The sequence below is a fragment of the Corylus avellana genome, chromosome ca8 (genome assembly GCF_901000735.1).
Source record: "Corylus avellana chromosome ca8, CavTom2PMs-1.0".
Taxonomy (NCBI): domain Eukaryota; kingdom Viridiplantae; phylum Streptophyta; class Magnoliopsida; order Fagales; family Betulaceae; genus Corylus; species Corylus avellana.
The window spans coordinates 5,633,494-5,660,631 of record NC_081548.1 but is presented as its reverse complement, the minus strand read 5'-3'; the positions used below and the strand labels follow the sequence as shown (position 1 = coordinate 5,660,631).

Genomic DNA, 27,138 nt, shown 5'->3' with positions numbered 1-27,138 from the left:
CAAAAGTCAACTTTTGCCTTTTTTTTTTTTTAAAAAAAAAAACAAAATAAAAAATGGAAAAAATGTCTGAAGCAACCCTATCTATTTTTTTGTCTTTCTTTTATTTAGTATTTTTTAAAAAATGAAAAATAGTATTTTTTTCATAATAATGTCATTTTTTTTTAAGAAAATGTCATTATTATGAAGAAAAATACCATTTTTCATTTTTTTTTAAAATACTAAATAAAAGAAAGGCAAAAAATAGATAGAGTTACTTCAGACATTTTTTCCATTTTTTATTTTTATTTTTTTTATAAAAAAAATAAGATAAAAGTTGGACTTTTGTTAGGCAAAAAAGTTGGGCCTTTAGCATTTCTCTTTTATTTTTTATCGTTTATCTCATATATTTCCTCTTTTTTTCAAAACTTTTCTTACTTTTCAAAGGATCATTATGAGAATATTCTTTCACAAGTTTTAATAAAATAATATAAATAAAAATATAATTAATCGGATTCATTAGCTGGATAAAGTGAGTTTTAAAAGCTATTTTGTAAAAGAAATTTGGCGCCTCCTTTGAAAATGCGACACGGCTCTCTTGATATATATTAGGATACTCTGAAGACTTTCCATGTTCTTCTAAGCATTTAATTCAAATGGATGTTCGAGAAAAAATTATGCATGTTGGAAACCTAAGCATTTAATTGACATTGACCTTGGAGAAAAAAATTTATGCACTTTGGACTTTCATAACTCTAAAAATGAGACTTTTAAGAAAAGTAAACAAGTGGGGCTTTTAAAATATTTATGAATGTTGAAACTTTGGATGAATTTGACTAATGATAATTTTAATTAGTAATTACTTTTACCATAATTTCAACCCTCACTGATTTGTCAATCCCTATGAGCTTAAACAAATGCCTATTAATAGACGTAGCAGCAGCATCAGTACAAGTCTGTTAACAGATCATAGCCGTCCAAAAATTACAAGAATATTAGTGAAAATCGGATGATGGGTTTGAGATTATTTTAATAATAATAGAATCAATCAAACTCCATTAAATTAAATTATCATTGCGCAAAAAACTATCCATAAACAACTCTCTCTCTCTCTATGATTCCGGCAAAGAATCAATTAAGGATGTCGTCGGAGACAAGGTCACCTCTACCTCTGCTGTTCCGAAGGCGGTCGAGTGATGAGATCAAGAACTTGACGTCAGTTTCCAGCAGCCTTTTACCGGCGTTTGGAACCGTCGTGGATGACGGATACTCGCAGCTTAAGAAATATGTTATTGCTCCCTACGATCGTAGATACAGGTAACTCTTTCTTTTTCTTGTTTCATTTCCTGGATTTTTCTATTCTTTGTCCAATATATATATAGTAGATACAGGTAACTCTTTCTTTTTCTTGTTTCATTTCCTGGATTTGTCTCTTCTTTGTCCAATATATATATAGTAGATACAGGTAACTCTTTCTTTTTCTTGTTTCATTTCCTGGATTTTTCTCTTCTTTGTCCTATATATATATAGTTTTTGGTGGAAAAATGAAGACAAAAGTTGCCTCTTCTAAAGCTAATTCATTCTTGACTTTTTGTCTTTGCTTAATGCTTAGATTTCTCATCAAGTCCATACAAAAGATCAAAACATGAATTTTACTCAAAGTTAGCCTATTAGTTGCTCCTTATGTGACTCAAACTTGTGATGTGGTAATGTTTTGGTACAAATTCTTAAAGGATTATATGTGCACTTTCAACTATATGCTCCTTGACGTTGCATTAAAAGTTACCCTAAGATTCTAGATTCAATCATGATTCATTCAAAATTCAGTAAGAATTTTCAATGTCACGTAGAGAGTGTGCACGTAAGAGTGTATATAATATTTTTTTTGATTGAAAAGTCCCATCACTCTTAATTGAGTAATGCTACACACAAAACTAATGATAATTTTAGAAGTCACGTTAAGAAATATGTGAAAGAAAGTGTTAAATCCTTAACCTTTAGATAAGAAAACAAGAACTTTATAGAGTTAAAAATATCTAAAAACTTATGGGTGCATGCATCATTTGCAAGCTACCCCTAACCCATTCGTATTGACCTGTGAGATTCACTGCCACATCCCACATGCATATGGAATGCACGCACCATTTCCAGGCCGGCCTCAACTCAAAACGACTAGTCGTTTAATCTCAACATACGTACTACATGGGTAATTTTGTAGTGTGATGCAGGTGGTGGCAGACATTTCTGGTGGTGCTAGTCGTATACTCAGCATGGGCATCACCTTTCGAGCTAGCTTTCCGAAAAGTTGCAACTGGGTCACTCATGCCCGTTGATTTAGTCGTAGATGCCCTCTTTGCCGTCGATATTATTGTTACTTTTTTTGTGGCTTACTTGGATAAGTCAACCTATCTCCTCGTAGATGATCACAAGAAAATTGCTTTAAGGTAACGTCTTACACTCTCTTAAGTTATTTTTGGTGTTTTTATAATAAAATAACATGGGGATTCAATAATTTCCAAATAATTCCTCATCTGTATTCTTTTCTTTCTTTTTTTCTTTTTTTTTGAATTAAAAAAATAAATTTTAAAGGCCCAAAAAATTACCATTTTAACATTTTAAAAAAAAAAAAAATTGTGGAGGGTTGGAGGGTATCATGGCCCACATCAGCCTCCTAAGCCGGTTCGGAGATAGGAAAAACTCTAATGCTTAAGTTAGTATTACTGTTTGGAATGAGAATATGCATTGAGTTAAGAGTTCTTGAGAAGAATCGATCAATCTCATTTGCCTGATGCCTCACATTTCTTTTATAGGATTTTGTGTAAATACTTTCCCTATCCTCGATCATTTCACATTCATCATGTGGTGGATAAATAATGGTCTGTCTACGTTCATGTAGTGGTTGAGAGATAATATCCACTTAAATACTTGAAGTAGCCGAATTATTGTAGAACTCTACCTAGTTAAAACTTATTTGAATGAGATTGCTTAAGTAGGACCATAGTAAATTTTATTCCCAACAAAACACATTTCCGGAACTGAACAGAAAAGACAATTTCAAAAGCGAGACCCACTAATCTCTAACAGGATTATAGGAGATTCAGAGGGAGACCCATTGTCATTACTAATTAGGAAAGGCCAACAAAAATCCAAGGCTGTTGATAGACTTCGTGCCTAATAGAGCCACCAGGAAAGTGGGCTTTTGAAAAGATGAAAGGACACGCAATTGTCTAGCCCTCTTCTACGTGTATACAACTCAGACAGTACGATATATATCATATCTCAAAAACATGAATAATGATAATAATAATAATAATAAACTTAATGCAGCTCACTGTATATTTAATTTGCAAAGGTTATAAATGAGCAAGTTTATATATATATATATATATATATATATATATATATTTGAAGAAGAAAAATAATGGATGAGACCCATTAATTAGATATAATTTTAATCCATCTAATATGATCAGGTATGTCAGAAAATTATGGTTTCCCATGGACGTGGCCTCAACCCTACCCTTTCAGTTAATACACAGAATCTTCACCAGCAGAATGAACCATGGTGAGCTCTTTGGCTTCCTCAACATGCTTCGCCTATGGCGACTCCGCCGTGTCAGTGAACTTTTCACAAGGTAATTCTTTACAAATAAAAAGAGTAATCTTATATATCTCATTATTAAAAGAAAGCTCTTGTATTAAAGCATCAACTTCTCATATAATTTCCAGGCTAGAGAAAGACACACGCTTCAGCTACTTTTGGACAAGATACTCTAAGCTAATATGCGTAAGTGTTAACTTTTTTTTTTTTTTTTTTTTTTACTGTACTTCTCATCTTAACATTCTCGTTAAGAAATTTGATTAATCTATCGCAGGTCACACTGTTTGCTGTGCACTCAGCTGGCTGCTTCTATTTCTGGCTTGCCATCAATCATAGCAAACCGGAGAACACGTGGATTGGAACACTAGTCGAGGACTTTGAACATAGGAGCATTTGGTTGGGCTACACCTACTCCATGTATTGGTCAATTGTCACCCTCACCACCGTTGGCTATGGAGACCTGCATGCAGTGAATACAGGGGAGAAGGTTTTCAATATGTTATACATGCTATTTAACATTGGCCTCACTGCTTATTTGATTGGAAATATGACCATTCTCATCGTCCACAGTGCTTTACGAACATTTATCATGGTAAAATTACTCTTATGCCCTTTCAACTCATATTCAGTAGACTATTATACAACTGTCATACAACTCGAATAATGTGACAGATAATGGCTGATTTTCACGGTTGCATTATTTCTGTTATATGACAGTCATATAGCAGTCTACTAAATAAATAACATTTCTCTTCGACAAAACCTATGAAGGGCTTTTGCTTCACAGAGAGATGCCATCAATAAGACATTGCGATATGCAAGCAAGAATAGACTTCCAGAAGGCCTGAGAGAGCAAATGCTGGCACACGTGCAACTCAAATTCAAGACAGCAGAGCTAAAGCAGGATAAAGTGCTAGAGGACCTGCCCAAGGCAATAAGGTCAGGCATTGCTCAGCATCTTTTTTGCAGGACCGTTGAGACGGCCTACCTATTTAAAGGAATCTCCGAAGACCTTATCATCCAGTTGGTAAACATCCTTCTTCCCTCTCAATCCAATTACAGGACTTGATGGTAGCATTAACAGTAATAATGATCTTAATGAGACTTCTGTATCAAGTGCAAAAGATTAAGATGTAAATCAAAATGGTTAGCATGATTGAAGAACATTGATTGTGACAATCCCATATCTTTACGAATCAAAGTGAAATAGAGAGGAACCAAAAATAAGATTAAAAAAATTAATCTTTAAATCTTCAAAGTTGCTATTTCAACTGTACCTGTTGGCATTTCTTCTCACAGGTGTCAGAGATTAGAGCAGAATATTTTCCACCTAAGGTGGATATTATCTTACAAAACGAAATACCAACAGATTTCTACATCATAGTGTCAGGAGCAGTGGTATAGCATCTGTGTCTTCCTCTCACATTCTCATTTTCTATTCAATCTCAGATGCAAAATCTGACCTGTATCTGAAACTGCAGGACATGGTGACATACAAGAATGGGACAGAACAGGTATGCTTCGACAGTTCTTCATTCAATGAAATCCCAAGTTACTACTACTCACAATGAATATTCTTAACTAATCCAGAAAGATAGAGAAGAGGTGACAAATTCACAATTTAATATGTAGATATAGAGCAGACAAAAAGTAATTTTCTTGAAATTTCTACTGCATTTACATCTTTATCATCATATATGCCACAGTAATTTCATCCATACGAGATCAAGGTGAACCAAAGAAGACTTAGAAAATTAAAGAGGAATTAACATATTTTCTTGTACAAAGCAAGAATTTAGGGGAACAATCATGAGAACTGCTCTGCAGTTGATGCAAAGGGAGAAACCAAGCCTAGCAAGAGATAACATCGGACAGACTGCTGATAGCTTCTGGTGAATCTACAAGAATGACGGATCAAGCCGCAGTAGACTCACTGGCAAAATGGAATATACTCTTTCAACAACACCCTGCAATTATCAATTAAGAAAAGGTTCAATAATGTACTGTAAACCATGTCCACGATAAGAAAATGTACTCATAAATGGGATAAAAAAAAAGTGCTCATCTCAACTATCAACACACCTCATAGGCATACGATTGAGCATCAAAAATATATATCAAACAGAAAACAAAATACCAAAATTACCATAAAACAGCAATACAAATACAGCATAGACATCCAAAATATCCCAGCCCCACCCACCCCACAAAAAAAAGGTCAAAAAAGATTTAAAATGGCGACCCAGAAATCATTCTGAAAGTGATCTAACACAAATTTTATGTTATTTGGCAGAACTCACATGATTTTTTTTTTTTCAGTTTTTGTTAAAACTAGGATCTGCAGACATGGCAGGGGAAATAGGGGTAATTTTCAATATCCCACAACCTTTTACAGTGAGAACTAGGAGATTGTCTCAGGTCATTAGAATCAGTCATCATGATTTCAAGCAAATGGTGCAGCAACATGGTGAAGATGGAAAGACAATGATCAACAACTTCATTCAGGTTTGGGAAATTATGATCTATTCTATTCTCAAGTGTTATCAGAATTGCAATTTTTTGAAGAAATTAAAAGAGATTAGATATCACAAAAGAAGCTATAGGGAAAAGTTATTTCTCACTGGAAAATATCCAGATGGATGCCTTAATCTTAAACAAGCAGATGTAGGCCTGCTTTGATCTTGACAAAGCAGAAGAACCCTTATTCCTTGGTAAGAAAATAAAGCAGAACCTTTTTCTTGTATGGATTTTATAAGCTGAACAAACAGCATTTTCATCCATGGCATTTTCCATTCAAAATATAGAAGCTGGAAAATCTGTAGTTTTCTTTCCTTCTTGAGAATTTTATAACTCACTCTAATATCAGATGTATTTTTTTATATTGGCTCCTGCACTCAGTATTTGAAGGGCTTAAAACAAGAGATGCTAGAAGAAATACCATTTCTAACAGAATTGCTTGGTGACCTGACTATAGAGGTATGTATATCTTCACCTTTCACCATATACACTATGAATGTGGACCTGATTTTTCCAATCTGGCTGCTAAAAAGAAAGATTTACCGCAACCTTGGAATTGTATCTTCCAGAAAGTACAAGAGAAATTTAAACTAAAAACTTTCATTGTATTGGAAGTTTTAAAAAGGACATAAATAATTAAATTTAGGAGTCAATCGTGAAACCATGCAATGTCCTCCTCATAATGAAAATATTTATAATACATTATAACCAACCTTTGTATGTAACAAGATTAGCCTTGGGGAATATTACAATTGACAGCATTTTTTTTCTATAGACTAACACAACTCATACGTTCATATAGGATTAAACCCATGATTTTCCATTTTCTTCAAAGACCATTGGCATATAACATATGAAATATAATTTGCATATATGGTACTATTAATTAAAGTATGTTGATATTGTGTTTGAAATATTTAACGTACTTAAAATATGCTCATATAACATATGACTACAACATGTCAAATGCAAATAAGTCCACACAATCCACATGATCACATATGTGCATGCAAACATGTCAGCAAACAATGCAAGCAAAATAATTCAAGCGTATTGTTCATACACATAATGAAAAATATCAAGAAATATCTTTTCTTCTAGTATAACATAATGAAAATTTTGGTTTGTAGAGTTCTCGTATAACATATAAGAAATTGAAAAAGCGTGAACTTTTACTTTTTGAAAGTGGACATGTATTTTGGGACGACCCAAAAAGGAAAGCAAGAGATTCAAACTTGAACTTGAACGAAGGCAGCTAAATTCTAGAATTTGCTGGGAAAATATTATAGAAAAAGGATCAGGAGAGGGGGTGAAAATGAAGGAGAAAAAAAATCTCAAATTTTACCAAACTTATGAAAGTTGGTTCAGTGCATAAGTACTGGAAAACAAATTTTCAACAGAAGAAAAATTTTATGGCACACAATATTACTTCAACGGAATCCTAGATATTCATCAATATTTCTTCTGATCTTCTTGCCGCTCCAATAAGAGATATTTCATTATTTCCCAGGACTTATCATAAATTTGGGTAAAGTCAGTTCTCAATGGGTAGCTAATTCACGGCATGTTCTTTGCAGCATACAGCACCAAATGAGGGCACACAGAATCATGAAGCATTGAGTTATGACGAAGATCCAAATGTAGAAGGTAAACAAAACCCTGATTCAAGTTTTATGACTACAGATATTGGTCTTACATTTTACATCCACGTCCCACAAAGATTCAAGCCAACATGGTTATAGATTTTTTATAAATAAATAACATGAACTATTGTTATGCAGGAACTCAAGAAACTTCTACAACAGTATCAAGCACATTTCCCATAAGGTTGATAGTCCATGGCCATCATCCAAATGAAAATGCTATGGAAGATGACTCGATGGGAAAGCTGATAAATCTGCCCGACTCAATAGAAGACCTTTTCAGATTAGCAGGTATCACCATGTTCGAGATGCATGCCTCCAAAAGGTTCTCAAATGCTAGCATTTCTTTCTAAGACAATTTCCAGAAGACATGCTGATTTAACCAATCACTACCAAGATACCATGAGATATCCTTAGCAAACAACACAAATCCAAATTACATAATAAATTTTTCACCAACAAATTTGGAGTGATTGTGACTAAAATAAAATTGACTTAATGAGATTTCCAGAGTTAATAACACAAGGCCTCGGGGTTCATTGTTTTAATATATGGCCAAATTATTTAGACCACTAAAACTATTGCACCAATATAAGTTACTTGTACAGTGGGAACAGTCATTCTCAACAAAATTTAATTCTGTCTCACTGTATGTCAATTTATTGATGCATTATTTTTATGTATTAAAACATGGGGGCAATCACCAAGCTTATATAATATATTGAACCTTCTGAAATTTTGAAAATGCAGAGAAAAAATTTGGCAAAAGAGGAAGCACAATTCTCATGGCTGATGGCTCGGAAGTGGAAGAATTGAGTGCTTTAAGAGAGAATGATCACTTGTTTATCTTTTGAAAACTAAGACGACATTTGACCAAATGGAAGTGTAAGTCATCTATTACAATGGTTAAGTGATGATTTCAATCATTTTCCAAGTATTTTAGATGCATGATGGTGGAATACATAACAGGGACAAAAATATATGCCAAGTATGATATGTGGTGAGAATAACCTCTGATTTATTAACATGTGCCATGGGAGTCTATCTTTGAAAATCATATCTTTCATCAAGGCATAAAGGGCCAGAAGTGGAAAATAGTAGAGCTTACGGCTTTTAATCTCTGTTGTTAAGCATGTCTAAGACAGTATAAGCAGCTTTCTGAAATCGCTCTTTCTCTTCCTCCAAGATTCCCTTCCTCTCAAGAGCAGAATCTTTGCATTTCTCTATCTCTTCCATTATTCCAGCTGAGTTTTGATCAATTTCACTGCAGAGAGTTTTGTCAAGTGAAAAATAGCGGAGATGACAACATGTGTTTATCAGCAGGAAAAGGATTAGAATAAGATGAATAAGTTTAACACTTCATTGATTAAACTGCTTTCCAGAATCTAACCAAAAGGCAAAGAAATAATGTGTGGGAGAGAGAGTGATGCAGACATGGAAGATTGATTTGTTGTTACTTATGCAACTTCGTAGGTTCGAAGATTTAGTTTATGGCTCACATGCAACATCATAGTAGGTAAAGTTTTACATGGATTTGAAAGTCAAGTAGTAGGAGTCTAGGATTAAACAAATTTTTTATTTGGGTAATAATTTTCATAAGTTTTTAGTTAGTTTTTTAATGAGGCACAAATCTAGAATTTTCAGCAATTACTGCGACTTAAGGATTTTGTTAATTAACTTCCTAGGAGTTCCTGTGTCTTGGGTTTATTTTCATTGAGCCCAAACACAGCTGCTGTCCAGAATTTTTCCAGCAATTTGTTTACTTCAAGAAACAACGTTCTTGCTCTTATAATTATTCCTATTGTTTCAAAAACTCTAGTCAATCTTTGAATCCTAACCCTTATTTTCTAAAATTCTAAACCCTAGATGTGCAAATTCTCCTTACCTTAACCCCACCACAAGAATAAGTATACATATCCTCTAATCTGCCCTATGTTAGAGAGTACAGGAAGGTCAGTTACTAAAAATAAATGACTGAACAAGAAGAAGAAGCCATGCGAATTTTTTTTTTTCATGCAATAAAGGAAGTTTCAAAAGATTTTATGCATCAAAAGCAGATAAGATGAAAAAAAAAGAAAAAAAAGAAAAAAAAAAAAAAAGCGAAATGCGAAAAAGTGTTGACTTGTATTGCATGCGGACAAGATAAAAATGTGATAAGACTATAAATACAGAAAGTATGTTAATTAACTGTTTTCCTTATGTCACGTTAGTGGAGTCCTTGGCAAAGAACACTAAAATTGTGATAAGATGCAAAAGCTACAAAAGCAGCCTCTTCATCCTCAGACATAGTAGCAGTGTTCTGAGCAAGAAGATTGCAAAAATGTAGCGGAAAAGCTGTTCATTTGATATGAAGGAGGAACAGCAGCAGCAACAATGTGATGGAGAAAGAAGATGAAAGTCTGTCCATGTATGCATTCAAGTAACAGAGAGAACAAAAAAACAAAAGTAGAAATTCAATTATAGTAGTAATAAGAACTAATTATGAACTCACTTAATCATTTTAAGCATGTTCTCCATTGCCCCTTGGACTTCTTGTAACATATCTGCATCCATAAAAGCAACATCAGGTCTATCGGAAAAAAAAATGTTAAAATCTAGGAATCTTCATATCCAAATAATGTCTAACTCATCAAAGGGGAAACAAATCGAGCATGTAACTGAATCAACCAGAGCAAAAAGGATTTTGGTTGGGGTGACTGTCGAACCCAGGACCTCTCACTTGAGAAAGAGAATCTTCAAAAATGCGACAACATACAACATCTCCCATTCACCAAATCATCAAGATTTTGATGAGTCAATAAAAGTTATCTTAAAAAGAAAAAGGTTGGCGAGGAACTTTGAATATAAAGTTAGAGATTACAGAAGATGATGCTTTGTTTAGAATAGATTCAACTTTGAAATATTACTAATTACCGAAGCATTAATAGATAATTAGCAGGAATCTCTCATATTCTAGGTGTGATGCCTAATATATTCAGGAAGCATATGAGAACCAGAGTTTGCTTCACTGCTTAACAAAGCGTTTGAGTTCCTTTTCTGAGCAGAACTGAGATCAAATTCGGCCTTCTTTTGCTTTCAGAAGCAGAAAAAAAGCACATCCAAACAATGCCTAAAAAATCCGACAAAATCACACAAACAAAGCTACGAAAGTCGGGCCATCACAAATCTAATTCTCACACTTACCACACAATTCATAGAACCATATCTATTGATCAAGTGCAAAAAATTCATAAAATTGTATCATATAAATAGTTAACGTAATTCTATAGATTAATTGCAGTGAGAAATTTAAAATTAGGTGAATTTTGTCACATCACCAAATATAATCAAAGATCGATAGCAAGAGATGTATGCGATAGAGAAGTAACTGACCGCAGACGAGAGAAGAGAGGTGAGATTCAGCTTCCACAGCAAGCATAGGTTGCACATCGGAGGAGTGAGATGGTGTGGACGCCATTGCTTTGCTCTGTGCGAGAGCGAGAGAGAGAGAGAGAGATTTGGGTTATTATGGGCGGGAAAGTATTGGGTGCGAGTGGAAATTGTTGATGGTAGCTTGGGCTTTCCTCTGGGCCTAAGTCCAAAACATGGGCTTCCATATTAATAATTTATCATTAATAAATAGAGTTCGTTTCCATATTAATGTAATGTCAAAAATGCCTTTTAAGTTTTTAAACGTTAAAAATTAAAATACATTGCATTTTTCTTTTCCGATCATGCATAAATATTAGTATTTTTCTTTGTCGGAGCCAATAAAAAGGGTAAGAAGAAAGGAGGGGAGAGATTAGAGTAATTCTACATCACCCTCTCTCATCACATTCAAATGCTTATGTCGTGCAGTCCCATGTTTTGTACATTGGTTTTTTGGTTAGAGACTACGTTAAGCATTGGAGGAGTGATGAATAGAATTACTTAGAAAATTGGGGGGTTTGTATTTCTATTTATCAAGGATTAAAGGCTAAAATGCTCTACTTATTTTATCATAATAGCATCTTAGGGCTTGTTTGAGTATGCGTATGAGAGGCTTAAAAATGCGTTTAATATTCAAAAAATCCGTTTGAAGGAAGAAAAAAAATACATGTTTGGTAAAAAAAATTTGAAAGCACTTTTAGTGGTCCAAAAAGCTTTAAAATAGGCAAAAACACATTTTTGGCAAGCTTAAAAATAAAGCTTTTGTCAAAAAAAAAAAAAAAACTTTTTGACTTAGAGCCTGTTTGGGATTGTGTTTGAGAAATAGAGCTTTAAGTCAAAAAGAGCTTTTGGGCAAAAGCTTCATTTTTAAGCTTCTGCCAAAAGTATTTTTTGGCTATTTTTAGGCTTTTTAAACCCTTCAAATTGTTTTTAATTATTTTACCAAACTAGTACTTTTTTCTTCAAACGGACTTTTTGAGTATTAAAAACAATTTTAGGTCCTTCAAACGCAATTTCAAACATGCCCTTAAAAGCTATATTTTTGAAACAAATTCCCAAATATGCTCTTAGTTATATGGTCATTGAGCGACTTAAATGGGCTTGCAAAGTTGCAATGTTGGAGATTCGTAAGCATTTCTCAAGACGAGTTTTTCTATAACTTAACTACAGTCTCACCAAAAACATAATAGCAAAAAGCCTATGTGCAAGAATTAGCGGACGCGAGTCTCGTCCCCTTAACATTATGCCAATGAAAACTTAAACTCATGTCCTCCCTCTGACATTGGGATAAGTCCTATATTGTAGGAGCACCTCTCCTCACATTGAAAACAGTAGGCTCCCTAAGTGGAAGTGAGCTGCCCTCCCTGATCACCACTAAATCAACCCTTCCCATGATATATAAATATTTATATTTGTATAAACATTACATACATTTAGCTAAAGGCGACAAAAATATAATAAATACATAAATACATAAAAAAGTATTTTGGACATTGATTGTGATTTCCATCCTTCCAAAGAATTTAATGAAACTTCAAATAATAATAATAATAATAATTAGTGACAAACACATGTATACGCTCATAACTAAAACATGAACTTAATACATCTACTCTAAATAAATAAAAACGCTGAATGGATTATGAATTTATAAGAGAGCATTAATTTCTTAAAGAGTTAAAGCGTGTTTGAAATTGCGTTGAAAAATAAAACTTTTAAAGGTTAAAAATGAAGTTCTGATATTTTTTAGAGTTAATATATATATATTGAAGTTTTTTACCAAACAAACTAGTTTTTTATTTGGCACAACCTAATACCACATAAACTAAACATGCCAAAACTTCAATCCAAGAAAGCACAAGGGTGCCAGTGAACCCAAAAGAAATAATCTATAAAACCCAAAAGGTAAGAAGGAAGAAGAAATAATAAGTAGGCACATTGAAAAGAATGATGTAAGACTCACAAAAAAAAACAGAATGATGTCAGGAATAATCCCAAATATGAATGAGACAATAAAAGCTGAAATATCTCCATTCTCTCATTATCTGAAATTGCTAATCATGACCGGGGCTGTAATACTCTTGAACCTAAGCAATCACAAAAGAACCCTAAATACGATGGATTTCTCATTTTATCTCCATTCATTACTTATTTTGTTGCAAGACTAAATGTAGCTCTCTTGACGACTAAACCTTCCTGGACACCAAGTCACCGCCATGGACCTTTTGAAAAGAATGGCAAAAGAAAAATTCTACAACATTCACCACAAATTCAATCCAAGCTTCTTCGCATTTTCCACAGGTCCACCGAAGCTTGCTCATGAACCTCACTTCTACCATGCCAATGATGACTCTAGGTAAGTAGGATACAACAAGTGAGGATGATCAAGAGAAAAAGAAAAAGAAAAAGAAAAAGAAGAAGAAAAAAAAAAGTGTCTGCATTATCAAATCTAAGAGAGAACTTTTTTCTGCATGACCAACTTCAAGGGCAAGTACAAGAAAAAACAACATAAGAAACAGGAGAACGCAAGTGGATCATGACAGATCTCATGGCAGAGACCAGGCTGCAGGAGCAAGAAGGGTGGATCAATTCCCTTTTACTGATGAAAGTCGCTCGGGTAATTGAAATGGTCGAGGAAACCCCGGATTACAGATGCATCCAATTTTAGCACAGTTGTAGTTGTCATTGCTTTGCCAATCCATTCTAGCTACTGTCAGATGCTCAGCCTCTTGTTTGGCGAGTGTTGTAGGATTTGCAGTCCAAGCATTTATGGGCCACGACATGGTACTGCACTTTTGATGTTTTGCCGCAGTCATTGCAAAGAATCCAAACCTGTGAAACATATTTTTTCCATCAGAGTAATTAGCACATTATTTTGAGCGATTAAAACCAACAACACGAATATTAAACTCTTAATGACAGAAAAAAATTTGTGTAAAACTACAGATTAAATGTGAATGCTTCCTAACAACGTGGAGAGAGAGAGACGAACCATTCTATTTTGATAAGGTTCTGGCATTGGTGTAACTGCAATCTCCATGTCAAATTTCTCCCATACCTTGGACATATCACAGACAGACTTGGAGCAGAGAGGGCAAGCATATCTGTTTGATGAACAGGAACAATATGGAACAGGTTAGTAAAATTGTACACCAGAAGGAAGAGAGAGAAAGAGAAGAAACTGCCAGCACTCACTGAAGATGATCCCGCATCTCCTTCAAGCAGTTTTTGTGAATAGTGTGTCCACATGGCAGAACAGTCACATCGTTTCTTGAATCAAATAGATACTGCAAACAACATTTTATGATGCTTGAAATTAGGCTTTGATCATCCAGATCCCATATTACATCAATGAAAAGATGAGAGGGAGGCTAGCATGTGTTACCTCGAAGCAAACGGGACAGTCATGATGCATAGCTCCTTCCACACAAGGGTGGCTGTTCTTCAAGAGAATAGAGTAGCAACAACCTTCATCATCAAGATCAAATATATATAATAAGCACAAACAGATAATATATCACTTGTAATTATTATCTTTAAGCTCCCAACTAGAATTTTAGGTAGTAAGAATGATAAGACAAGAGTAGCTTACCACACTTGTAGCAGTGGAAGAAATTCTCGCGCCCTCCTATTCTGTGACAAAGCAAATTAAAAAATAAGTTATGCTAAAAAAGGAAATAAAAATAAAAATGACATAAGACAACAGAAGAGATTAGAGACATGGTGCATGTTACTTTGTGCTTAGGGATATGACTCATACCTGCAAATTCCACAGCCATTGCAATGATACTGTTTCTTAGATGTCTGCAACATAACAAAAACAAGAGTAATCAAATCAATCTGTTCAATTGAGTTACTAGTGTAAAGACACCGTGCATGTCAACAACAGGACTAAAATAAGACCATGTAACAAGGATTTTTTTTTTTTCTTTTTTAGTGACGGGGGAGAGGGGGTAGCAAAGAAAAAGATTGATAACGTACATCGTCATCAAACAACTTGCAAGTCTCGCAGAAGTATTTCCCCATACATACACCACAATTAATGCATACTTGCTGAACCTGTAATAGCAGCAACCAACATAACGAGCAACTTGAGTTAGATACAACTAGTAATTTCCAAGAGATAATATAAATCATTTTTTTTAATGGAAATCAAGAAATATTTTGAATCCAACAGATTAATTTGTCCATTTTTAATTATGATGATATCCCAGATAAAACTAAATAATTATTGGTACAGAATATTTGACTGGCAAGCCACTTCTACAAGCATTAGATGCATAAATTCCATGATACTCCCTCTAAGTACTCTATACTCACCTCTTGTTCAGTGTCACATATTGAACATATCACCTGAAAACATTTAACAAGGAGGAGTAATTCGTCAGCATTGAAGGGTACTACAACCATCAAGAATGTGTCAAAAAACCAGCAAAAAGAAGGGAAGTAAAACTAGTGAATGTATCGACCTGTTTCACTTGATGACGCGGAATGTCATGTCTATGCTTCGGATCAACATTAATGTTATTCTGTACATCAACAAAAAAGTAAATCAATGGACACTTGGACGTTAACATACATCAAAGACTCTGAGGATGACCAAAGCACTCACTTTTGCCTCATTATGACAATGGCGACAATCAAATATCTCATTGCAACAAGGAGCTTTGATGCGGCACCTTCGCCGATAATGCAAACATCTGCAAATAATTTTGTATGTGATTGATTATAAAACAAAAATAAGAAAAAAAATAAGGAGATACAAATCAAAAGTACCAGGTAAACAGGTAAAAAAAAACTTTACCCATATTGCATAAATCCTTCCTCCAATACTTCGGCTGTTTTTGTAGAACCTGTTGATTCTTCAGCAAGCATGCACTCTTGATCTGATTGTTCAGAGTGAATAGCCACCGTATTGTTGCTTTTGCAGGTTATGTGGTGCATGTCTTCCAGCAAATATTGTTGAGACTCAGAATGCCTAATTGCCATAGCCACTTCCCCCATTGGATACTGTGGATGAAACTATGAACTATCTAGAAGCTGGCAATAGCACCTGCATATGGGAACGAGTTTAAGAATCATTCTAAAACTTCGAAAGACATTTTCAGTCATCCGATCATGCCAGGCAAACACCGCATGATACTGTTGCTTTCTTCTATACAGCTGCAGACCAATGGGAATCAGCAACAACATAATCCAAGTAAGGTTGAACAGCTCCAATCAGCAATACTCCAAGAGAAGGATTCATCAAAACAAGTAGATCTATAAGAGTCCCATATATTGGGACTCCCAAGCCTCCAGCTGTATAACCAATGATTCGCATGATCACTTGATTCCTTGAAGTCTTGGAACCAAATCCACTATACTGGACGACCAATAGACGCCCCAACCTAAGGTAAAAGCAATACATCACACGATCAAATGTGTTCTAAAACGTTAAGAAAAATTAGGGGAAAGAGATTGTTCTACTAGGACAAGCCTACCTCGATTGGCAACTCTGCACTGAGTCTCCATCGAAAACTGAACTCGCCAAAATCTTAAACCTTATGAAAAAGGACTTGGGAGGCTTTTCTCCAATCACAATTTCGTTCATTTTTTTCTTGGCAAACTCTCTTGTTATCTTACTGGTTAATTCTTGAGCCCCAAGAATTGTCATAACTCCAAGGTCTTGTTGGTAGAAAGGAAATTCAGCCTCCTCCAAGAATGAGGCTCCCCATATCCAAGAAGATGCAATCTCTCTATCTACCAACATTGATAATAAAATTGACAGGTTTCAAGAACAGTTTAAGAGTTAGAAAGGAGAGAGACCTAAGGCTTCGTGTTAAGGGTGGAGCAGTGAAACCAATGACCTTAAGTGATGATGCAGTCATATACATATTTTCAAGGAATAATTTCAATGGTGGACTCTAGTCTTTAAGACTGTCTGAAGAACAGTTCCTCTCCTGCCTTTAATTTTAAAGGAAGTACCAAAACCTAACAAATACTGTTAGTTTCCACAGCATAATTTTCATTTTGAGGGTTCGCAAAGACGTAAAATTTGTAGACATGAATGGGTGGTAAAGGAAGAAGACAGAAACACCAAGCAAGGGCCATGGAGAATAAAAGAAGTGGTTCTTCATTATCTTCAGTCAGCCAAACTTAACTTACTAGAGAAGACCAAAACAGAAAAGCTAAATGTTTATCCTATCCACCTTAACTTACTTTCACTGACTTCAGCGAAAACAGCTATAGTTGTCATTAACCTAAAAAATGAACGAAGTATCATCACCTACGGCCCAAAATACTAAAATGACAAAACATGTGTAACGAAGCTACAAATACTGCTAGGCCTATATAAGCAATGTTACAGACTCGTTTATTTGAGTAATGGTGTTTCATACATTGGAATTACGTATCCATAAAGGCACTACCAACTAAAAATCTTTTTTTACCCAACTTCATAAGTCACTAATTGGTTTCACAATTGTTCTATTTATATCAATATTTGAGTATTGTGTTTCTTCTTCCTCTTCTTCTTCCTTTTCTTCCTACTGCCCCTCCTCCACCCGATTCCTTATTCACAGTATTAAAATATACTAGCAAGCAAAAAGGTTCCACATTTAGTGTATCTTTCTATATATATTATCCAAGCCATTACCTAATAAAGGGTTTACTCTATGTTAATTAAAATAGTTATAAGCATATGGTTCATATCCATATAAATGATGAGTTGCTTGCTTGCAAACCAATATTTCCACTGATGCAGTGTAATTCCTTGAAGAGGTCTTCAAGGAAAAACTGTTTCAACTGCAGGCTCCGTTTCTCCATCAACAGAGCATTCAATCAAGTGAAACAGATTGAATTTCAACTACTATATTTGCTTTAAAATATTTACCTAAAGTCAAAATGACACGTTTACTTTGTCCTTTGCCGACAAAGATTTTTTTTTTTTTTTTCTTTTTCAAAAGATTACTGGAGCAATATCAGCGCTACCAAGCAACTGCTTTATTGACTTTCAGTCACCATACATATCATCCAAGAAGTTTCTGATATGCAAGAAAAACTATAAGAGAAATTCACCCCAAAAAAATATGAACTACAAGAAACGGTGTAGTTAATGATATCACCCAACTACGAAAAAGAAAAACAAAACAAAACTACCAAAATAAGACATCATCGCACGCGTCTAACAAGTGGAACAACTGGCATTAATCTGTACGGAGATTTAAAATTTCAAACAAAAACGTACACAGAATAAACACATAATAAATAATTAACATATCAAATACACCAACACAACCATCACCACATTATATTGAAATTAAACCAGAAGACTCTAGCAGACAAATCACTCAACGGAGCACAAGTTGTCAATGATAAGCAACCCTCAGATAAGATTGACTACCAAACTTCTCCGGTTACTTCAACATCATCAAATTCAACAAAAAATGGCATCTACAACAGTTCACACATTGCACGGAAAGGAAAAGAACAAATTCAAAGATAATTGTAGCTAAATGGAAATTCAATTTCCCTCCAAATCTCACAGAATTATAAGCGAAAATGAAATAAAAATAAAATAAAAACCGCACTACACACGCACGCACAAAGAAAAAAATGCGCTCTCAATTATCTAGTTTCATCAATTAAGCTCCTGATAACCCTAGCGAACTGTTTCGCCTATAAGAAACCTTAGCGTGAAGACGAAAAACAATCTGGCGCTTCGTATTTCGTAACCTTCATATTCTCTCAAAAATAGTTCCCAAGAAAACAAAATATGAAATTTCGCAATGTTAACAACTAGACCAGAACATATAAGAATCCAAAAAATGCAACATTTCAAATCACCTACTTTCTCCTCTGCAGAAGTTTCTCAGAAACCAAACAAGAGATAACCCAATCTAACAAAAAGAATCAAAATCTACATTCACATTACCTAAAGAATGACTAAAGTATCAAAGAGAGGGCTAATCAAACACGACTAATCAAAAGAAACTATAGGTTATACGAATTAACCAACAGAATAACGAACTTTCAATCCACGGAGGGAGGCGTCTCAGTCGCCGATTCGGTACGGGAATCCAAGGTGTGACCCGACTATATCTTCGGAGCTCCGTATCGCCTCGCGTGCCTCGCGAACGTTGAGTTTCCGAGAGAGCGTTAGGAAATGGGAGATACAAAGATGAGAGGAGAAATTCGAAACTGAATCATATTTATAGCTCTGAAGAGCTCTGTTTCTTCGAGATCCTTCCCTACGAAAGCAATGAGCCAACTACTTCTAGCTGTCGCTGTTCTGTTGTTGACAGGTTGTACAATATTACTTAAATACCCTCAGCGTAATATGTTTGACCTGTTCAACGAACAATAATTGACAAGTCCAGAAAGCAATTGCGTACATTATATGACGGTGCACGTTTTCCTCTAACAACCGTCAGATTGATTTTGTTCCGAGATATGGAAATGGTGGTTTAATCGAACGGATGAAAAAGAGTTTAGCTGAAATGTCGGTCGTCTTCAACAGCGCTTTAGCCCAGAAGGCATCTATTTAGACTGAAAATCGACGGCCAGGATCTGAGCTTGAACCTACGCAGACTACACCCGATCTTACTTCTTACACGTCATTTATGATGTGGATTACCGCTTTTTTTTTAAGAAAGCGAGTTGGACGCTGACGCGTGTTACCAAATCAGGCCTAGGTTGTGACTGTTTGCCACGTGTCCTGGTCGGCCAGACAGAGGGTGGTGGATTTTTGGGCGTAAGTCACGGAATATGTCGTGGAAGGATTAGATTGATACAAAAAAAAATATCTGGGTAAAGCATGATCTGTCAGAAGGGACAGATTGATTTGTACACGAAATTGATTATATTAATTGAATGCTTATCCAATAATTGAAGACCAGGAATTGCAATACATTGTATAATCGGCTCCGTTCCAAAATGATCCGAAAGTATCCAATTGTTTGGTAGGATTTTAGATATTTTAAAGGTAGAAATGAGGCACATGTTTTACTAATAAAAAATAATAATAAAACATTATTTAAAATTAATAAAAAACAATAATTAATCAAAAAATAATTGGTGGCTGGCCACTTCATCTTGGTCATAGGAGATGGCCGGATCACTCCCATTAAGGCACCCCCACTGGTTGGTCTGGGATGGCTGAAGCCACCCCAAGGCCAACGGGATTGGTCTGGCCAATCCTTAGGGCAACTCATTATTTATTATTATTTGTTTTCATTTGGTCCTTGGGGGTGATCGAACCACCTTCAAAGGCCATGGGGTGGTCCGGCCACCCCATGACCAAGATAGATAGTCAACCACCCTTTATTTTTTATTTTTTTAATCTTAAATAATATTTTTTTTTATTAATGAGACATATGTCCCACTTTAAGACTTTTGAAAATAAAATCCTAACCATGAACCGGATATTCTCATGAAAATGATCATATTCCCTCCTTTTTTTTTTCTTTTTTTTTTTATCTATTCCCTCCATCTTGGCATGCAAACAAGAAAAGAATCTCCCCTCTTTAATGTTTTTTTTTTTTTTTTGAAAAAAATATTTTGATATATGTAAAGATAAAAATAAAGGGAAAATGTAAAATTAGTCCTTGTAATTTACTTGATTTGCAATTAACTCAATGTGGTATCAAAATAAATTCAAATGTTCATAAAGTATACCAAAAAAATAATTTAGTCATTATAGCCAAATTTTGTTCACCGACTTAACAGATGTTCGATTTAAGTTAGTGTCATACTAATGGAATCTATTTAATTAGTCAACGAAATTTGACTATAGAGACTATTTTTTTTTTTTTTTTTTTTGACATACCGCAGGGTCTTTTGAGTTCATTTTGATATCATGGGGATCTAATTATAAATCAGGTAAAGGACTAATTTTGCATTTTACCTTAAAAATAATTTTAAGAATTTTATGTTTTTTTGTTAATATTTTTATTTTTAAACTGAAAAAAAAAGTAAAAAAAGATATATAAAAAACAAAAGAGGATAATGATTTAACAAAATCAATATTATCTACTTTGTGCATTAAAGCACTTCTACACGCAAGTATGTAAATTCCTCTTGCTTCCAACGTAGGAAGCATCCTTGCTTGGGAAGTGCGTGACGCATAATTTAACTTAATTTTTGTAAACACTAATACAAAAATATTAGTTGGGAGAAGTATTTATTAATGAGTAATACTACGTACTTAATTCTCATCTATATAAAATGTTCTTGATGAAAAAAAAAATGTTAATGAAAGATCCCATTGAATTGAATTGAATTGGGTTCATGAATCTAAGAAATAGTGAGAAACTGTCTTCTAAATAGCGAGTAATACAACTATTCACATTAATTTCACTTGGGTACTATAACTTTTACTTCAATTTTTACAAACATATATGGCAATCCACATTACATTTACCACATCATCCATTAATTAATTAGTTCTTAGGTTTTTATTTGATTTGGATTTAGTTCTTGGGTTTTAAATTTCAAGAATAAGATACCTTAAGTTTAAAAATTATTTTGCTATCAAAACTAACAGTTTGTCATTTACTACATGTGTCTTATTTAACACGTCAATGTACATCTCAAATCGATGATTTTTTTTATTTTTTTTTGTCTTTTTTATCTTTATTTTTTTTATTTTTTTTTTATTTTTTATGAATGACTTAACACTTGTTGACGTGACATTGCATTAGAGTGTTTATGACGTGTCAAATAAGATATGTGAGTCCTGTACTCGAGCCAAGCCGAGTCGAGCTTTAGGATTTCAACTTTCAAGATTGGCTCATTTACAAAGATACTTATTTGAAAATAGCTCGAACTCGAGTCAAGTTATGAAATGTGTGTTCAAAATTGGCTCGTTGAAAGTTCGAGCGAGCTCAAGTTCAAGCTCGTTGAGAATGCTATTTGAGCCGAGTCGAATCGAACTGGGCTATTAAATATTAAGTAACTAGATAATATGTTAGTTTATGAACTAACTAGATAGTATGTTAATTAATACACACATATAAATACTAAGTAACATATATAATTTATATTATTTAATTACTAATATGAATACTTAAATTTATATAACTAATTTTTAGTAATATATTAATATATATTTGTATATATATACAAGATATATGAATGAGCTAACGAGTCAGGGAAACGAGCCAATCGAGCTTTAAATGAGCTGATCTCGCGAACCCCTATTGAGTTTTTTTGAGCGAATCGAGCATATATCATTTACTAATCAAGCAAGTTTTTATAATAATGAGCAAGTTTCTACAGTATCGAGCTCGAGTTAAACCGAGAGAGTATCAAGCGAGTTGTCGAATAGACTGATTTATTTACAGCCTTACATGTGACAGATGACAAACCGTTAACTTTGACACTATAGTGACAAAGGAAACTGTAGATAGACAAAATTATACTAGTTATAAGTGTGTGATGTATTATTATTTAAAACGTGTTTTAAAGGAGTGGGTTTCCAGATTAGCCTCAGAACCACAAAGCCACAAAAACAATATTACTGCTTCACAACTTCAACTCTTCAATTCTTCACTAATTAATTGATATAAAAACACAAAATTAAATCATTTAAATTACCTCATTGCATTTCCCTTTCTTGCAATTGACAAAGCCCATTTAAGGCAACAAAAAGGCAACAAAAAAAAAAAGACAAGAAAATGGCTTCAAGCAAGGTTGTGACAATACTTTTTTACGATTGCCGCGGTCGTTTTGCTGGCATCCTTGGAGGTTGGAGAAGGCGTTGTACGGAAAATGGACAAGGATTGCTAACAAAGTTGTATAAAAAAGAGGTGCATTGGAGGTGATGATATAATATGCATACACCATGGTCCATTGCCAACTTTTATGCACTTCTCTTGAATGCTTGTATCGTGTTAAGCCACGTCGCATTAAGAGTCGGCATGGAAGGGTGATGCACTCTCCGAACTAACTTGATTGCAGAAAAGGATTATGGGATCTAATAATCTGCCTAATTTGCACCATTTTGTGTATTGGTTATTATTATTATTATTATTGAGTCCCATAAATATTAACATGTGTTGGCATATAATTATCACTCGTTTAAGTAACAAAAAAAGAAATTTTTTGTATTGCTCAAAAGAAAACAAAAAAAATGAATTTAACTTTTGTTACCATACAGAGATGTGTAATTGTCGGCACAAAAGTATTGAACTTCGTACTTATAATTAGAGTTCATTTGGGTTTATGATTTTAAAAAGTGAGAATTAAAAATATGACATTTGAAAACGTGATTTTTAAAAACATCGTTTTGGCAAAATCGCAGTTTAGTCTTTAAAATTGTACGTTTACAAAAAAGAACCACCTTGCTTGCGATCGTAATTTTTTAAAAATGCAATTCCAAACGATATGTTTTTTGCGATTGGATTAAAAATTGGACATTTTATTTATGAAATAGCAATGTCAAACGCACCATTAATCAACTTTTGTCAATTATCCTTGTAAATACAAAAGATAGAGCTCTAATCGAATCCACTAGCGAAGCAAGTACCATGGATACTTGCATAAATACACATGAATAATTTTTTTTTTTTTGAAAACATGTCATGGATAAAATGGATCATCACAGTGGCATGACAATACTGCAATATGCTATGAACTCATGCATTGACCTAATAAACAATATAAATGTATCTCGCAGTGATACATGCATCATTATTAGAGTCCATATCATTGCTGTGGAAGCTTATCAATAAAAGACAACCAAAGTTGACATATACATCTATGTGAATGGTGTTTACATAAAGAAAGAATCGTTATACAACAGTGTCACGTGAGACACAAAGTCATATACAAAATATCAACAGTTTAGACATATACATAAGAGGTCTATACAAAAGATGGACAACAACTAGTCTGACATAAGAGTATCTGGCATAACATTACCTCAATCATTGTAGTAGTATAAATACATGACCATCAGATCCTCTTCCAAGGTTTCTGAACCTACAGCAACAATGTCATCTACGCGGTCGTAGAGTTAGCCATAACCACCCAGACAATATATGAGTTAAAAGTCTCAGCAAGTATAAAAATTATTGATTTTTCACAATGAGCTAACCTTTCACTATTACGTAAGTTTACAATAACAGCTACTTTAGTGTACACATAGCTGATAAAGTAAACACCGTAGTCTTGAAAAATACTTTAAAAACATACTAGTTAGCTATGAATGTATATGTAATCTTCAATCTCCCACTCGAAAACATACACATACAATCCCATATAAGTCATATGTATTTATACATTATATAGTTCATGTATACTCATAGGCGTGCATTTGCTATTATGAGTGAATACAAGCTTACAAGCATATCTAAGCAATAAAACATATAAAAAAAGTCATGATATGCAATCTAGCTGTAACAATATACATATGCTCTATTCTATTAAATCACATGTGCATATTGATATATCTAGCATAAAAAGTTCTTATAAATCATCATAAAACATCATATGAAAATTAGCCATAACAATATACATATGCTTTATTCCATGCAGTCACATATGTATCGTAAAACTTCATAAATCATAATATCATGCATGCTCATGTTTCATCATCGTGTAAAATATACATACTATCATATACCATCAACATTATAAGTGACCAGTCTTGTAGCAGTGAGACTAAACACTCAATCACTATGGGGAATTGTCACCCCGTTCATATAACATCATGACATATACCATCATATCATATCATTATACATATATACCAATAATACCATCAATATGCCATGAACATCATTATCATTCGTTATCATATCATTCTTGTTTAGCACTTTCATTAGGAACATTTCCTACAGTAGTTAGATTAATACTCAATCACCCTTGGGGCCATCAACCATACCATGATATCATAAGTTTTTATTGTGTTTCATTGTTCATGTCATGCTTATGCTCATGCTATCAAATCTTTGTACTCATGTATCATAAAAATCACATGGTCATGTCATAAAATCACATAATCCATCAAAGTAAACACATCCAACATATATCATCATATCATATCTTAAACATAATAAAACTCATATAAAAAATTCATAAACATTCATCAAAACATCTCATAAAACATCATTAATTCATCAAGATATCACAAGTCATGTTTTATATCAAAACAATGTCAGCTCAAAGTCAAATAACTATATATATTGCTTTGAACACATTTTGAAAACATTTTTTTTACTCAGTAAGTAAAATACTTACCTTGTCCGCTTTGTTACACTTGGGGTAAAACTCTTGACTCAAGCTTTGCAATGCACATACGCATCCATATTGTAAATGCATAATTAAACTCAACTCTAAACTATAACGTCTCTAATCACCACAAAGATACTTGAGCATTCAAGAACCCATCCTAAAAAGGTAACACATAGCATTTTAGGGTTTCCATTAGACTTTTCTTTAACTAATAACATGAACCGATAGAGAGACTCAAGGATTAGACACAAAACTTAATCTTATAACACTTAGACAAAATCTAGGGTTTGTGACCTTACCTTGATTTGTAGGGAAATCCAAAGTTTCAAGCCACAAAACTTCAACCCGACACTTGCTCGTGGTTTAGAATTCCTTTAAACACAAAAGCCCTAAATAAATTTGAGGGATTAAGTCAAAACCCCAAAAAAATCCAACTATAGGTAAAACTAGAGTTTAGCAATTTACCTTAAATAGATCGATGAAAATGATGTTATATCACCAAGAATCACGTTCACAGTGTTAGATTTAGCTTTGTTAACCTCAAATAATTAGGGAAAAATGCAGTTTACCCTTTGAAGTTTCAGGAGTTTTTCAATTTTAACCTAAAAGTTCAAAAATTGGCAATCTACCCCCTTGAAGTTTCAAAAATTGGCAATTTAAACCCTCCGTTTAATTTTTTCGTCAAAATGGACGGAGATCTATGAAATTACATCATTGCCCTCAGACTTTTTTTTAAAAAAAATTCGTTCAATTTAACGGAAAAATTAAACAAAAGGTTTAAATTGCCAAATTTTGAAACTTCAGGGGGGTAAATTGCCAATTTTTGAACTTTGGGGTTAAAATTGAAAAAGTCTTGAAACTTCAAGGGGGTAAAATGCATTTTTCCCCAATAATTACTACCCAAGGATTTGAGCAAACCTTAGAAGTGAGCTTGTAATGTCTCTAAATTTGACCTTGGCCAGCCTGGCAAGGTTACTGGCAATTGCATTACTTAAACCAATTGGTGGCTAAATAGGGAATCCCCCCTCTAAGCATTATCTAAGTTAATGCATAGGAAGTTGAAATAAATCTAAGAAAAACTATAATCATTATGGTACAAATATATTCTTCAAATAAAGACATGGAGCAACTAATCAATAATAAAAGGCAAACCTGATAACAATACGAAGAATCTTAAGAAAAAGCTATAGTGGCAACTGTGCCACTCCTGAGTCCTAGTAACAAGCTCCCTATAAGAGTAATAACAACGTAAGTCTAACGACTTACTAAGTAAACCTCACAATTAGGTATAGCATGAGCTCATTTAAGCATAAATAAATGTGCAGTTTTAGTAAACATTTGAAAAGAAGGTGTTGTCTTCGTTAATACACATTTGAAAATATCATTTAGTTTGATAAATGGTGGTGTACTCCCGGTGAAAATCGCTCAAGTATTTTAATGCATAAAAATTAACACTTCATATGTCATAACTCTCATGTATGGTCTACTAGAGATATTAATCTTTCTCAGCAAGGTTGATGATATCCCGAGGGACTTATAATACAATACCAGTGCCTCGGCTATTGTACGCTACCATCTACCACTAGTGGCACTACCGAGTCTGATCTCGGGTGGCTTACACCACTAATGATGTATGTCTTGCAGTGACTAACTATTAGAGAATGGCTGTGCCGGTCATGAAAACCATTGGATCCAAAGTCCATATAACACACATACATTTGACCACAAAATAAAGTCTATATAATAAGCCTATGACCATTATTCTGCATGTACCGG

The 27,138-nt window shown here is 33.9% G+C and overlaps 3 protein-coding genes across 3 annotated transcripts; 1 reads left to right on the top strand and 2 right to left on the bottom strand.

The window, feature by feature from the left end:
* Nucleotides 1–1,082: 1,082 nt before the first annotated feature.
* LOC132189795 (potassium channel KAT3) lies at nt 1,083–8,736 on the top strand. Its single transcript, XM_059604588.1, has 13 exons — nt 1,083–1,293; nt 2,205–2,420; nt 3,450–3,611; nt 3,706–3,763; nt 3,852–4,169; nt 4,365–4,604; nt 4,877–4,975; nt 5,059–5,091; nt 5,897–6,082; nt 6,476–6,553; nt 7,672–7,741; nt 7,876–8,028; nt 8,488–8,736. The coding sequence occupies exons 1-13, from the start codon at nt 1,091–1,093 to the stop codon at nt 8,589–8,591; spliced, it is 1,920 nt and encodes a 639-aa protein (XP_059460571.1). The 5' UTR covers nt 1,083–1,090; the 3' UTR covers nt 8,592–8,736.
* On the bottom strand, nt 5,103–11,227 carry LOC132189796 (uncharacterized). The gene is made up of 4 exons (XM_059604589.1): nt 11,110–11,227; nt 10,229–10,280; nt 8,846–9,001; nt 5,103–5,544 (listed from the first exon to the last, which is right to left on the bottom strand). Exons 1-3 carry the CDS (start codon nt 11,192–11,194, stop codon nt 8,851–8,853), a joined length of 288 nt encoding a protein of 95 aa, XP_059460572.1. The 5' UTR covers nt 11,195–11,227; the 3' UTR covers nt 5,103–5,544; nt 8,846–8,850.
* Nucleotides 11,228–13,158: 1,931 nt separating this feature from the next.
* Nucleotides 13,159–19,316, bottom strand: LOC132189105 (probable E3 ubiquitin-protein ligase RZFP34). The gene is made up of 12 exons (XM_059603630.1): nt 16,629–19,316; nt 15,950–16,535; nt 15,758–15,845; nt 15,615–15,674; nt 15,466–15,498; nt 15,127–15,204; nt 14,906–14,949; nt 14,738–14,778; nt 14,531–14,613; nt 14,341–14,432; nt 14,138–14,249; nt 13,159–13,977 (listed from the first exon to the last, which is right to left on the bottom strand). The coding sequence occupies exons 2-12, from the start codon at nt 16,147–16,149 to the stop codon at nt 13,867–13,869; spliced, it is 942 nt and encodes a 313-aa protein (XP_059459613.1). The 5' UTR covers nt 16,150–16,535; nt 16,629–19,316; the 3' UTR covers nt 13,159–13,866.
* Nucleotides 19,317–27,138: the final 7,822 nt, after the last annotated feature.

Coding starts and splice junctions, on each gene's coding strand:
- LOC132189795 (XM_059604588.1), top strand. CDS start 1,091: ATGATTCCGGCAAAGAATCAATTAAGGATGTCGTCGGAGACAAGGTCA. Junction 7,742..7,875: donor CGAAGATCCAAATGTAGAAG/GTAAACAAAACC, acceptor ATTGTTATGCAG/GAACTCAAGAAACTTCTACA. Junction 8,029..8,487: donor AGACCTTTTCAGATTAGCAG/GTATCACCATGT, acceptor TTGAAAATGCAG/AGAAAAAATTTGGCAAAAGA.
- LOC132189796 (XM_059604589.1), bottom strand. CDS start 11,194: ATGGCGTCCACACCATCTCACTCCTCCGATGTGCAACCTATGCTTGCT. Junction 10,281..11,109: donor CCTCTCTTCTCTCGTCTGCG/GTCAGTTACTTC, acceptor TTATGGATGCAG/ATATGTTACAAGAAGTCCAA. Junction 9,002..10,228: donor AACATGCTTAAAATGATTAA/GTGAGTTCATAA, acceptor AACTCTCTGCAG/TGAAATTGATCAAAACTCAG.
- LOC132189105 (XM_059603630.1), bottom strand. CDS start 16,149: ATGGGGGAAGTGGCTATGGCAATTAGGCATTCTGAGTCTCAACAATAT. Junction 15,846..15,949: donor GAAGGATTTATGCAATATGG/GTAAAGTTTTTT, acceptor AATTATTTGCAG/ATGTTTGCATTATCGGCGAA. Junction 13,978..14,137: donor AACCTTATCAAAATAGAATG/GTTCGTCTCTCT, acceptor TATGTTTCACAG/GTTTGGATTCTTTGCAATGA.